The sequence below is a fragment of the Chiroxiphia lanceolata genome, chromosome 4 (assembly GCF_009829145.1).
Source record: "Chiroxiphia lanceolata isolate bChiLan1 chromosome 4, bChiLan1.pri, whole genome shotgun sequence".
NCBI classification, from domain to species: domain Eukaryota; kingdom Metazoa; phylum Chordata; class Aves; order Passeriformes; family Pipridae; genus Chiroxiphia; species Chiroxiphia lanceolata.
The window spans coordinates 32,849,746-32,864,218 of record NC_045640.1 but is presented as its reverse complement, the minus strand read 5'-3'; the positions used below and the strand labels follow the sequence as shown (position 1 = coordinate 32,864,218).

At 44.9% G+C, this 14,473-nt stretch overlaps 1 protein-coding gene across 1 annotated transcript in view; it reads right to left on the bottom strand.

The window, feature by feature from the left end:
- MTNR1A (melatonin receptor 1A) overlaps positions 1-7,531 on the bottom strand; it is a 60,524-nt gene extending 52,993 nt beyond the window's left edge. Inside the window, exon 1 of the mRNA XM_032686747.1 lies at positions 7,171-7,531. Within this exon, the coding sequence (XP_032542638.1) occupies positions 7,171-7,363 (193 nt within the window). The 5' untranslated portion in view covers positions 7,364-7,531. The remainder of the gene's footprint in view (positions 1-7,170) is intronic.
- Between the last annotated feature and the right edge of the window lie 6,942 nt (positions 7,532-14,473).

Below are 14,473 nucleotides of genomic sequence, written 5' to 3'. Positions count from 1 at the left end.
AGCTGGACTATGTGTCTGTAGCTGTGAGCTGGGGGATGTTTTCCATCGTGAGTGAGCAGAGACAGAGCAGAAGCGGCGGCAGCATCCAGAGGTTATGGTTAAAAGCCAACTGATAAGACCTGAACCGGAGAAGCAGCAGAAACAACGTGCAGCACCGCAGAGAGGACTCCTGGAAGGAGAGCCGGGAAAAAGAGAGCCAGCAGCTGAGAGACAGAGTTTTGGGGGGTAAGAACTGTACCAGACCCCCCCCCAAACTCCTTTGAGACCTCCTGGAAAGGAGGAAGATGATAGACTCTTACTTGAAAGAGCCTTGAAGTGCAACATGCACTGCAGAGAGGAGCTGAGAAGCTCAGAGCATCCTGGGAAGTTGGACTGGGACGGAGAGGAATGCAGAGAGGGCCGACCTTGGCTTTTTCCCCCCCTTGCACTGCTGCCAAGGTGGCAACCATCTTGAAGCAGGGCACAGAGGCCCTGCAAGGAGCTTGAATCTCCTGGAGTTACCAGACTGTCACAAAGCCCCCTGTGCTCGTGATATGACGTGGTGGAACGACCTTTGGCTGGGGTGATGTAGTCCATGGAGGAAGACCCCTCCCTTGGTGGCGACAGGGCCAAGGGAGCTTGGATACCTCCCTCGTGAGTGCTGGCAGAAATCCAGCTATCAGCTGCTGCATGTGGAAAGGACAGATGACTGCTGCTGTAGAAGATTCTCCTGCTTTGAGACTGGAAGGGATCTGTCCTTCTTTCCCTCCTGGACTTTTATTTGGAGGGGAGAAGAGATCTGATCCATTGTAAATACTATATGTCATGGCAGAGATAGTTGTGATCGTGTGTATAATGTGTTATAATATTTATTTGTACAATCATTGTAATATATTCCCTTTCCCCATTTGGAGTCTGGTGTGTTTTGTCTGGAAAAATCCATCTCACATTGAGTTGAGATGTGGAAGGGGGCTTAGACTAGGGAATTAGATTTTGGGGCTATCTCAAACCATGACATCAGTTATCACCACAAAGCTATTCAGAAGCTACAAAAGTCACTATCTAAATGTTGTAAATAGATTTATTGATTACCCTCAGTTTCTGCTCTACTTGAGAAAAGAAGAGAGTAAGAAGGTTGCAGCATGTTTGCCACCTGAATTTAAGGGCACTGGTAAGGTTTTCTTTGTATGTTTGATCCAATCTTAAAAAGATAATCAGACCTTTATTCTGTCATTTAGGTATGAACCTTGATTATCCCACTGAACTGTAATATTGTCCATCTGTGTGACTTCAGGAGGGCTAGATTTTAAAGAACACTTGTTTAGTAGTAGCATTTGGATTACAGTCCCAAGAATTACTTAACTACACATGTTAAATACATGTTTATTTGTTCATTAAGTAAGCTTTGTTAAAAAATTGTGTTCTCTTGTCCTGAAGAATTTGAGTTATCCTTGTCCTTCTGAAACAGAGGTTGGTAATTGTTTCTCAGGAGTGGAAAATGTGGGATTTCAGGCAGCACACAGATGTGACTAGAAGAAAAACTGCCAACAGCAAGGGTGACAAGTTATTATTGAGGTTGCAAAACTAAACTGTGATGCACAGCATTGAATTGACACTGCAATGTTTTTATTGCCCTAGGAAAGCAAACCTCACTGTAGAAAGAGAACAGACATTGTCACATCAGCACTGGATGCCTATTCTTGGTAGTATTTTCTGGCACTAACCTAGACTTGCTGATGATGTCTTACCCCAGAAAGACATGAAGTATCTATATTATAACATGACAGAAAAATGGATAGTGTAAAAAGAAATAGAAAAAGGAGGTAAGAGTGGAAGCAGATCAGAAATTGCTAATGAAAAGATTAAAGATGCAAAAAAAACTTAATGAGAAAAGGGAGAACCCCTCAAAAATGTAACCTAAAAGAGACAGCAAATAGCAGAATATATCAGTACCACTGCCCACTGGCAGCAGACAACTAGAAAAAGCAATGCCTCTAAATACTTCAAAATGCAGAAAGAATCAATATCTGACTTTGACAGACACATTAGTAAGAACAAATTTTTAATTATTTGAAATACTCATCTCTACGTTTGCTCACCAGCACAGCACCATTTAAACAAGTCTTTGAAGTAAACCTTTGATTCAGTAAAGTATTCAATCAAAACCAATCTGTGGAATGACTTTATTGAAACTGTACTTTTATGCTCAGTTCTTTTCAACAATGGGCAAAGTTCAGCATCTCCACTAGACATTTTCCCTTCTCCCAAACAGCTTACCATTTTTAATACTGGAAGTTATTAATTTCTGAAATAATGTTCATTGCCATCAACATCTCAGTTTTTATCAGAACCCTGAATTTGTGCTACCGCTTGATCTTCTACAAGTTCTCCTCCTTGAGTCAAGTATTTGTCGGGCTACCCAGTCTCTCAGGGCACAAAAATGAAGTCCAAGGATCACCTGTGACAAAAAGAATGACTCCATTAGTCTGAATTCGCAACAGGAGTTTTATTTATTAGATAAAACAATCTTTACTATAGTATTTAACATTATAATTTTAAAATTAAAAAACAAAACGTCATCAAGAACAATACTTTTCTGAAAAGGTTTACGATATCTCCAATCTGACTATCAAAAGATAGTTCCAATTTACATTCTAGAAACTGCACTAAGAGAGGAACACTCTTCAACTAGATTCTTACACTGCTCAAACTGAAACCCAGGACCTGTTTGAAAAGCCTCCAAAATGGAATTCTTACTGATAGATTCCCATCCTCAATTCTGCAATGGCTGTTTTATTTAGCAAAGACTGAATTAAAAAAAAAAAAATCGTAAAGTAGCTGTGTTCCTTAGTTCTTTCAAAAGTAACTTCACTGATCTTGGAGATTACTCTTGAGTTAATTATTCTTGTTTGCACTCACAGAGTTGTCTTCAAAGAACTCTTGGACCTAAAAGAGGTGAGGCAGATTGAGCATACAAACATTGGGGTTTTTCCCTTTTTCATTGCCATCTCATTCAGAAAAGTAGTTACCACACATACATAGGTTTAAGCATGTGTGCAGTCCTAGTGAAATTAACTGCATCTTGCTGCTCCAGGGGCCTGAGGCCTCAGAAATATCAAGCTTCCTCTCTGCTTTCCTTACTATTAACAAAACAAAGAGCTTTAGCAACAAAACATTTGGGCCAAGGACATGGAAAACTGGAAAAAAGTATAGAACCCCAAATACACCTAGCACAGAACAGAGATAGGTGAGGAAGGGTGAATGCAGCTTTCTGCCCTGATGTGGTAGGTGCTAGTTACCTGCTTGGCACCAGTCCCTGTATTATCCCAACCCCTGTCAGATGTTAGCAGATAGAACAGGCAAAGAAGAGTGAGGGTGAGACTGCTGGGACTCTTCTTGCCTGGTGGAGGCTCCCTTCTCACACAGGGTTCTGTTGGAGGGGTAGTCAGGGAACCTCTAGACCTCAACACATAAAGTGCTCAGAAAAAAGCAACCCACCAGGCCAAGATAACAGTTTAAAAAGGAAGAGAAAGAAGAGCAAGAGGTGTGATAGCACTCAAGAAAGCTTTTTTCATTGACCTTAAGAATGGTCCAGTTCTGCAATCATTACCCAAATCCACCATCACCAAAATGACAGGTGCATTCTAACTGACATTTTAATGTCACAACTCATAAACTAATCTCCGTAGTCAAAGACAGAACTGCTCCCTCACCTTGTTCTTGATGCATTGTTTTTCTTGGTGTGGGTAACAAAAAAGGCATAAGGATACCAGCAATCACCAAATTTGTGTGTAATATCACATAAATCACTTTATATGATCCCTTCAGTTTTCTGAGGTGCTCTAATTAAATGTAGATAGTTTCAAGTAAAAACTACACTTATTGCTAAAAGTACCAGTAGTTCTTCAATCCACCTTCCCTAATGCTAGTTATTGCATCATTTCAGGGTGAAAATGTTGAATGACCTTATTTCTGATGTATGAAATGGAAAACAAGACAACTTAGGATGATTTACACAAAACTTTTTTAAAGTGAGCTATTCTCATTCTTTTAAAAAATTAATTATTAAAGAAAGCACATCAGTTTAAAGTTCAAGATGTATGAATGTGCTATCAAGATATAGTCATTAAAATCCTTATGCCTTGAATGTTTCCCTTGAACTTTGTGTCAAAGTTAAAAGATCACAGACATCATAAACCAAATTCAGTCTTTGTGTAGGTCAGCATTAAATTGCAGCTGTTCCCATCAGGACTGAATTGGTGTCAGGCACCTCTTAGATTACAAAGCCACCATAAAATTAAAAACAGACCAGAACTATGCAACTTATTACAAGTCAAGTACATTAAATAAAAGAGGATCCTACCAGTTGCATCATCAGCTTCTGTGTCTAGAAGAGCATCTACTGAAGCCATGCTTGTGCCTATGAAGGAGTCTGTAGTATCAGACACTCCTCGCTTCTGAGACAAACTTCGAGTTACTGACTTCTCTGCTTTGATCAGTGTCTTTTACTAACCTTCTGACTGTCAGGAAGGTTACATCACTTGTTGAGAAGGTTTTTCTAGGCCTTCCTACTATTCCCCAATGCACTTTTAAAATCATAAGTCCACAGGTTCAATTTGCAGTTATCTTCCAAAAAATATTTATATAATAGAGAGTAGGACAGAGATGCAAGATGTTTTCCCCCACCAAATCCACCTTTTTGGTAAAGTGTTAAAATACTCTTTCTTTCTGTTAGTCCTCTCTTGCAAAGAGGGAAGAAAATCTTCAGTGAGATACATTTTCTTCAGGAGGCATCTTCTGTTCCTCCCTGACCTTTTTCCGCTGGAATTTTCATCCTGTGTTCTTTTTCCTCAATAAATATGCCAGCCATACTTATTAATATAAGTTGTTGCAAAACCAGAATTTCCTTTCTTATTACATCTCTCTAGAAAGTCGTAACTGTCTTTGACATCACCAAGTTACAAGCTAGTTGTATGTATAAAGCAGATTATTTTCAACATAATCCCTTCCTGAATAATCTGAATTAGTGTAAACAAGATTTAGGAGACTTTAGTCTTCAGACTTACAAATATTAGGTCAGAGTTTTCTAAATACTTATGCCCTGTCTTAAGTTTACTTGCCTGAGTAACCTCTTCTTAACTGAAGGCCAAATTTAATAGTGGTGCTCACATAAGTAAAGTTATGTCCAGGCATGGGACTTTGCAGGATTAATCAAAAACACTTAGTACACCTTCTTGAGTCTTATCAATTATGTTATTTCAAAAGTTTCCCTTTATCCATGTACTAAAATGCCCATTTTTTAAAGAAAAAAAAAAACACAAAAAATTTAACAATAAATTCTTGCTATTTTTTTGCTAGAAAAGAACTATAAACTATTTACCATCTAGTACAAAGTATCTACTTGTTTTTATTAATCCTTAATTTCAGAGGGTAAATCATTATCTAGTTCACGTTCCAGTCTCAAATAGTTTATGTTCAGAAGAATGCTCTATTCCCCTGGCTGTAGATTACTGTTGCCAGTTTGCTGCAGTTCTTAACAGCCACTATGACAGAAAAGGCAAGAACAAGAAATGCAGTAAGAGTGAGCAAGTGAGCACGTCTTGAATTTCAAGAGGGATTACATGAGATGTACACACATTACATGTATGCACACACATAGAGCCCAGTGATTCAGTTGTTTCCATAAAACAGGCATCACGTTTATTTCAGACTTACTACCAGACACGTTTGTATTGCAACTCCCCACAGAAGTGCTGAATAGATAGTAAATCAATTTACTAATTGAGGAGGAGAAGAATATCACCCTTTCCCCTGGTGTAGCCCCAGTAATATGCCTGTCTCAACCCTCTCTTCCCCCTATCTGAAAATATCCCAGGGAACAAGAGTAGTCAAGTGCTGACTTGGACTTCCGGAGTTTGAGTCTCCTCTCAATTACACACTATTGCAGTGTGTAACCCTGCCAGCTCCAGTGAATGAGATTTCTGTCAATGAAAGCAGGAAGCAAATATAGCTTTTAGAATTTACATCAGTGGCAACCACAGAGAGAAAAAAAATAAAATTTGTTACTCTTCGTTTTGATCTTGTGTGTGGCATTCCACTGTGGCTGAATAAAACTGAAATGTACAATACATTTGAATTACCTGAATTAACCTTAGAAAGTTTAGCATGCCACTGTCTGCCAGAGTCCAATAGCTATAGCTATCTTAGGCTAGCTCACAGCAAAACCTGGGCTCAAGTTCCACCTCAGATGAATTTTAAACCACTAGGTAATGAACTTAGTGGAGTAATAATGAAGACCCTGAGAGCTGAGTTGTGAAAAAAATAAAAGCAGCTTCCCAGTTGTCAGGGAGTGAAATTCTGCTTTCATTAACAGTGTGGCTCTCTTCCCATGCTCCTGTATTTTTTCAATGAAAGATGCACAGGATTTAGAGTGCACAGATTTGGTACACGTGCGCAGCAGCTGGTCTGACATGATAAAGCAGAATGAATCTGAAGAAGTTCCTGCCTGTCTGACCAATAATCCATGAACTAAGAGGGATTTACTCAATAGGCCAGCACGGATTCTATCCTGTCAAAATTAGAGTTTTACTTTTTTAAAAAACGTGCCTAAAGCTGTTTTCTGTTAGATGTTTCCCATTCCCCAAAGACCTAGATAGCAAGTAGGAGGTGAACAAAGCAGGGTGAGGGAATTGCCTGAATCCTGCAATGTTTATAATTTCGTATTTGCTTGATTTGAAGCTCCAACCATAGCATTTGTTACTGGAGAAATTTCTGTAACTCAAAGAAAATCAATCAGAAGAATAGCATCCAGCATGCACAGACACACACTGTATGCCACAGCAGCATCCCCGGTATGGTGACTACATTTCATTCTTAAGTACGGCTTACTTGCCGTTCTCTTTTGCTAGGTGGGAACTGCCGAGAGCTAAAAATAGCACCACGACTCGGTGGCGGGAGCTAAAAATACCCTTTCCCGCTCGATTACCGACTCGGCAAGGAAGACGAAGCCCTTAGCATCTGTCACAGCCTATAACCGCCAGCTGAGGATGCGAGCAGAGCCCAGCCCCGGAGTTGCGCGCCCGGGGAAAGTTTTACGGACAGACGAAGCGGCCACACCTCCGCGACCCGGGGCCGCGGACCTCCCCCACCCCAGCCCGGGCGGCGCCCCCGGGCATTCCCATCGCCCCTTACCCGCGTTTCGCAGCTTCTTGTTGCGGTAGACGGAAAGAACGACCAGGAGGTTGCCCAGCAGGTCTACCACGATGGTGAAGATGAGGATGGCGGCCAAAGTGGAGGTCACCCAGGGCTGGCGGCGCGGGGCACCCTCGGCCGGCGGGTCCCGCGGGAGGACGGAGCTGTTCAGCTCGCTCCCGTTCAGTCTCATCCTGCCGCTGCCCCCCAGGGCAAAGCCGAGTACGGGTGAAGCGGGGTCGCTCGCTGGCGCTGCTTCCCGATAGGGCAAGTCGAGGCGGGGGGCCCGGCCGCAGCCGCCCTCCGCCGCGGGGGCTGCCCGCCCTAAGGCGGAGCGGGGCTGGCGGGAGCGCCTCCCATGGCCACCGCCGCCACTCGAGCTGGGAAGTTTCCCCAAAGTGTACATGTGCCGCGGCGGGACACTTTTATAGGCTCCCCCGCCCGCCGCCCCGCCCCGCCCGCCGCCACCGCTGCCGCCAGGTGACACCGACCGCCCCCGCGCCGGCACGTGCGCCGCCGGGGCTCCGGCTGCGCCCGCGGCCCCGCAGCGCCCCCGCCCGGCCCCGCCCCGCCACCGCCGCGCGCCGCTCCCCATTCATGCTCCCGGCCGCTCCATTCAGCGCCGGCCGCTCCATTCAGCGGCGGAGGCGCGAGAGGGACCGACGGGGGTTGCTGTCTGCGGTTGGGTGGTTTGCAGCGCTCGCCGCTATTTTTAGCTCTCCTGGTTAACGCCGGCTCTTAATTAGGCGCTCGCTGGACTCCCTTCCCCTCCTCCCCCTCCTTCGTTTAACATCGCACCCGCACGGTAACGTGAGCGCGGCGAGAAACCTCCCATCGGGGAGCGTGTCGGGGCTGCTATAAAAAGCTCCTTGCGAAGCCGAGCTGGCTGGGCGGAGGGGGGGGGCGTTTGAGGACCCGCGTCCCAGGAGCACCACGTGCTGTTACAGCAAGCGGGGCGGCGGGGGACACACACACACCCCCGCACCCCCTCCTTCCTTCCCTGTAGCGCTTCCTCCCCCGTCCCTTCGGCCTTCGGCAGCGGGGACGAGCTGCACCGGGAAGACAGAGAGCAAGGTAGCGGGGATGCCCTTTGCCACCCCTACGAGCCCGGTGAGGTCTGGCTCCGCTGTTCCCCAAAATCAGCGCGGAGGGAACAGGGAACCATTGCCCAGCCGTGAGGAGCACCCAGTTCAGTGAATGGAGTATCCCTTCACCCCCTCGTGCGGTGGGCGCTCCGGTAAAAAAAAAAAATAAAAAAAAATAAAAATTAAGGCATTTGCTTGTGGCCGATTCTTCTCGCTTACGTGGTATGGAGCTATTGAAAATCTCTGAGCAAACTGGGCGTGGGAATTACTCTCCCATTCAGGATAATAGGCTGCGAGCACGGATGGCAGTGCGCGCTGTCTTCCGCGGAGTGCAGGGCTGGGAGCGGCGCTGGCGGCCAGGGGCGACCCCGCGCACCGCAATCCCGGACAGAGCGCTTATGGGGGGGCTGCGGCTGGGAGTACCCTGAACCGCGGATGGAAAGGGGGGAGTCCGCGGCGAGAAAGGGGAGAGAACGCAGCGGGAAATGGGGGAGTCCGCGATGGGAGCGCGGGGCTCCTCCTGAGGCGGCGCACCCTCCACGGGGTGCTGCGCAGGCAGTGTCCCTGCGGGATCTGCGCGGGGCAGCAGGGGCCCCTGCGGCCGCAGCCTGTGGTCACGGTGCTGTATCCAGCGGCAGTCCGAGGTTAGGGATAACCAAAGTGTGACCAATAGTTACGTAAGGGCGGCGGGTATGGCAAGCAGCCGCGGGAGCAGCCGGTCCGCAGCCGCGGAGAGGCGCGGAAAAGGCAGGGCGGTGGCAGCAACAGCAGACGCGCTCCCGCCCCGGCAGGCGCCGCAGTCCCGGCCCACACGGCTGGGCTGTGCTGGGCTGCGGAGGTGGTGGGTGGCAGGGAAACCCCGAGCTTCCCATTCATCCAGGGTTTTCTTTCACCACCGTGGGCGGTGGAGCACGGAAACAGCGGCTCAGACTCCCGCTGGTGAACGAGACCGGTTTTGTTCCGTGGAGGAGCGATGACTATTTGATCACTTACTGACTTATTAAGTGCTCAATATTCCGGTAGCGTTTTTCCCCCCGCCCCGATAAACAGGGGATCCGGGGAGATGTGTCAGCACTGCAGAGCATTCCCTCCAACTGCTTCCCAAGGAGAGCAGAGCCCATCACTGGAGATGGACAGCAGCAGCCCGAGTACAGGGGAGGTTGCAGGAGGAAACACACACACACACACACACACACACACACACACACACACACACACACACACACACACACACACACACACACACACACACACACACACGCCCCCAGCGCGGTGCCGCAGCTCCTGGGCAGAGGGTGGTTGAGCACACCCTGACATCCACATCCACCTGCCGCCTCCCCACAACCCCCTCTTGCAGGTCAGCGCATGTGTCCGTGTGGGTGCATAACAAGTAAGTTATCAAGCTGTGGGAGAAGATTACAAATACGAAGAGCCAGTATCAGGGGGCCATCAGATCAAGGGCAGGCACACGTGGAGACAGGCAGAACTGTCTGGTCCTCAGTAGACCTCAGCAGGTGTTTCGCTGGACAGGGAGGGGCTGGCTGCCTGGGGAGAACTGTGAAGTTTCACAAGGTCAGGTATTTTTAACCAGAATTTAGAGCAATGATGAGGATCAGCCCAGGATTTTGCTTCAAAAAAAAAAAAAAAAAAAAAGGATTCTGGTCCATGCAGGGACTGCTGTCATTTGTCTCATTCCTGAGATGTTCAGTGACATGTTTGCAACTTAGGCTCACAGGGGACTGGAGACATCACTCCGTCTATGCCATTTTAGTCTTGTGACAAGAGTGTACCCTGGATCAAAGAAAGGTTACTTGTGCTGGTGAGAGCAATGCTCAAGGGAGGGGAATGCCTCCTGAAAAGGGAACTGAAGAGGTTCTATCAGAAAACCTATCAGAGCTAAGGGTGACCCAAGCACCAACAAGGGCCATGATACATTGAGAAGTCCTGCGCTATTGCTCCATGTGCTGACTTTGTTTCCTGGAGAGTGGGAGATGAGCATCAGGATGTGGGCCAGGCTCCAGCAAGAACCACCTTCCCATTCCCACCATGGAATGGGACAACCTTCTCTTTCCTCCCTCTCACCTTGACAGAGACACCTCATGCTAGAAAATGCTGACCTTTAAGGTTTTACAATTGTTTACTCACATTTTGGAGAGTTAGAGACTTTCAGATGCCACTCAAAACAAGCTGTGAAAACTGCAGAGGAGCAGATCTAAAAACATCAGACTATTTCACACCAATCAACATTCAAAGTCAGTCAGACAGTCTTAGAGGCAGTTTGGTACTGTCTGTTACATCCTCTGGGGCTGGTCTCTCTGCTCTCACATTTTCTACACTTTTTCTACATATGTATTTTTAAAGTATAACAAACTGAAATTACGTTATGAAAGCAGTGTAAGATAAGATCAAAGCATAAGAACAAACAAATCATTAGGGCCAGTCACCCGATATTATAATTGTTTAAATCAGGATTGACTTCACTGTAATCAGAAAAGTTGGTAGAGATCTTATTACATGAAGACACACAGAACTTGACTGATCTGTCATAGAAGAGGCCTCATTTGTTGTTGTTTGAGTTAGGTTCGAAGTGTGACTGCTGCCTGTTTTGTCTCCAGCCAAATTTCCTGAAAGACCTTGAACTGATGTTGTAGTCTTGGTTTTGGTCCTGTTTCCTGTTAATGCATCCTGGGATCTCTGGGTGGGTACTGAGTCTGAGTCTTCTTTTTTTCTATCTAGGGCTGTCAACTGAGCCTGCTGTCAGCATCTGGCTCTGCCTGCTGCTATTAGGTCTTGTGAGACTGTGCTCTGGTTGGTGTGGACAATGCCTGGGCTATGATTTTCCTTGGCTCCAGGTTTGCCTTTCCTGTGGAGAAGCTCTTACCCAGCAAGGGATATTAGATGAGCACCATCTGTCTGAAAAGCTAAGTGAAAATGTAGAAAGCATGAGAAGAAATTATCAATTCAGCTGATTCTCTGAGTAAGAGAATGGCAGGTGGGACTAAGATGGTCAGTAACAAGAGCAAGTACTGAGAGCATGCTGATAGTGGTGCGCGGCAGAGAAGAGAATGTAAGGGTAAAAGGCATAACACTTAACTCCATCTGAAGAAGTTTTTACCATGGTACTGTGTAGTTTTCATCCATCAGACAGAATAGCTGTAGAAGCTGATGACAGGTAGTGTATCTTGGAGGGTGTTGACTTGGATACAAATATGGGAGTACTGGAACAAGGAAATAGGTAAGTTCTGGTGCCTATGGCAGTGAAGCAGGAGCTTTTGATATCCTTTATGCTCCTTTCTTTCCTTCAGAGAAGCCCAGGAGCTGCATGAATACATAAATGCAGATTTTATTCTGCTCAATCACAATAGGTATTTCTGTAGTGACAATATGAAACTATCTTAAGAGTTAAGGTGGAAAGGCATGAGGTAAATGAAGTGGTAGTGTGTTTCTGTGGCAAGCAGTAATGTGGAGGGCTGCTCATTTGAATGCTCATCATTAAATTAGGTGGGTGCAGATTCTGTCTGATGCTGTTCTTCATTATTTTGAGTTCTTCATTATTTAAGAGTTCCCGTTATGCTGAAGAACAGTTACTATGCTGACGGTTCTTGGGCACTCTAGGAGAGATGGGAAACTTATGGCTCTACTTCAGTGCTCTGAGACATTTTCACCATTACATCTGTCAGCCTCTTGGGCTGCTCTCTCAGCACACTGACAGAGTCATTTGGCTTTCCCCACCAACTTGCCTTGACAGCTGATGTTTAGTACACAACTCTTGCTGATACACCGATGGTGCAATTCCACATCCTCAAAAGTAAAACTGGTGTGGCAGCAGGTTTGTTACAGCTCATTCCATGGTAGAAGATATCTGCTCTTCATTACATCAGACCACTGGCTGTGATGCTGCTCTACATATGAACTTGGCTGTTGTTCCTTCAGTCTGTTAGAGGAATGACTGAGTGTTGAAATTTTGTCATGTTTTGTTTTGTGATGTGCAGATTTCTTTCCCTGCTGCCTCTGTGTGACAAGTCTTTTATTTCAGTGTTTTTTTCTCACTACAGTCTGTGGCATCTCCTACCTACGTGTTGTAAGTTGTACAGTAACTCTGTAAATTACATCCTCTCAATGAGTATCAGTTTTGGGCAGCTAATGTAAGAGATTGATGGGTAATATGCCAGCTCTTTAGTTTTTCATTCAGCACTGCCTTAGAGCACAGTATTTGTGTTCAGAGAGCACTGTCATAACAGTTCTTGTGCAACACAGTCTGCTCCTGCTTTTGGCTTTGCGGTTTCTAAGGTGAGATGGCATTTACCACATAGCTAGGACAGGAAGAAATGTTCTTTAGAAATGGTACTATGTTCTAGGACTCTTTTCTACATTAATGCTCTCTTCTCCTGCAAAATGAAATGGCTTCAAAAGGAAGAAATAGTAACTTCTCACTGTAGAATAGAATACTATATAATGTTAAAGCATTCTCCAAGATTATTAGAAAATTACCTTTGAAACCTTACAAGCAGAAAAGATAATTAGTCTTAGCTGACCTGTGTTTTAGGGTAGGAATGTGCAATGCTGTGTATTGTAACTGACTGTTTGAAGCATGCTGTCTGTTAATTTTGATTTTAAAGATTAATTTGGACCAAATTTTGAGCTTGGGGGATGGGGCGGGTAAGGTTAAGGGCTATAAATCCTGATTGGAAACTGATACTTTTTGAAGCCTACAGTCTGACACCAAAGTTGCTACATATAATTATAGAGTGACATTGCTTACCTTAGCCTGTACCTCTGATTGGTTTCCTTGCCCTGTCCATTTCTTTTTCCTGTGATTCTTCAGTACATTGGTCCCTAACAACTGCTTTTGAGACCTGATTGATGTAGATTGTTCCAAAATGTTAGCAGTCCAGTAACAGGCAAAGGTGCTAGACAGGGGACACTGTATTACTGCACACTTGTGCACTGAGGAAACAGACTGTTTTATTTATTTGCCTTCTTCTTCCTTCAAGTCTGCATTTAAAATGTTAAGAATAGGAACTTCCATGGCACTAGCATTTTATTGTGTCATAACAACGTCACCCTTCTGCCCTGCTCTCTGGTCAAAATTCCCCAGTTCCTGGTACATACCATTTACTTGGATTAATTGTAGAAGTTTAAATACTCCTGCAATAAAATTAAAGTTCTGACAAAAGCTGGAGTGTACCTCCACATTCAGATTGCCAGTGGGTATTCTTTTCTTGCAAGTTGGCGCAGCCCAGCTAGGGACACGGGGAAGTTCACTCAGAGTTCCACACAGCCTGTACAGAAGAAGGGAGTGAACCACTTTATTACCCTGGCTCCCCCTTTTATAGGGGGACTAGGAGAACTTTCCAGAGTATGGTAAACAAGGGGAGGAGTTTTGGGAAAGAGGAACAACGATTGGGTGCAAAGCATAAGGGGAGGGATTACAGTCGAATATGCATAAGAAGGGAGGAACTCTTGTGGGAACAAACCATTGCAAAATCGGGGACAGGAATAAACCATTATTAAAACATTAAAACAAACATAAACTTGTCATTTCTCTCTATTAAACAGTCTCAGTTAAGCAAGTCCATTATCATAGACCCAATCCTCTTCTTCTACCATCTCTTTCAATGCTGCAGTCCAGCGCTGGTAGGCTTTTCTTTCTAACTCTTCGGAGTCCTAATCCACAGCAAGTCTTGCCTGTTTTTATATGCTGTTACAGTGCTTTTTTTATGTGAAGCGTTTGGTCAGCCTTGTGCTACCAATTTCTTTGTATCTAAATTTTCTACCTTCTGGGACTTCAACTATGAAAAATTCTGCAGCAATAGCCTGAATATGAAAGCTCAGACACTGCATTCAAAAGTGATCTGTGCTAGTTATATGTTAGCCAGAAATTTTTAGTACCATCCATTTCAATTATGTTGATTATATCTACTGCTGCTTTGTTGACATGATAGATTATTTCAGCAGTGTTTTGCTACCAGGTCTGCTGAAGGTATGTTCTTCTCTAAAATTGTGTTTTCTGCTGTTGATAAGATCTCTACAACTTTCATATAACTTTAATCACCTTTAAGAAAGGACATATTGCTTTTAGACTTGTTTTCAAATCCAAATACAGTAAAACATCATGTAAAGTTTTCATATACTTTTTATGTCATCTGGAACATTGAATTGTTGTGGCTTTGATATTGTGCGATATGTGCATTGACTTTATGGAATGTACCTGAATT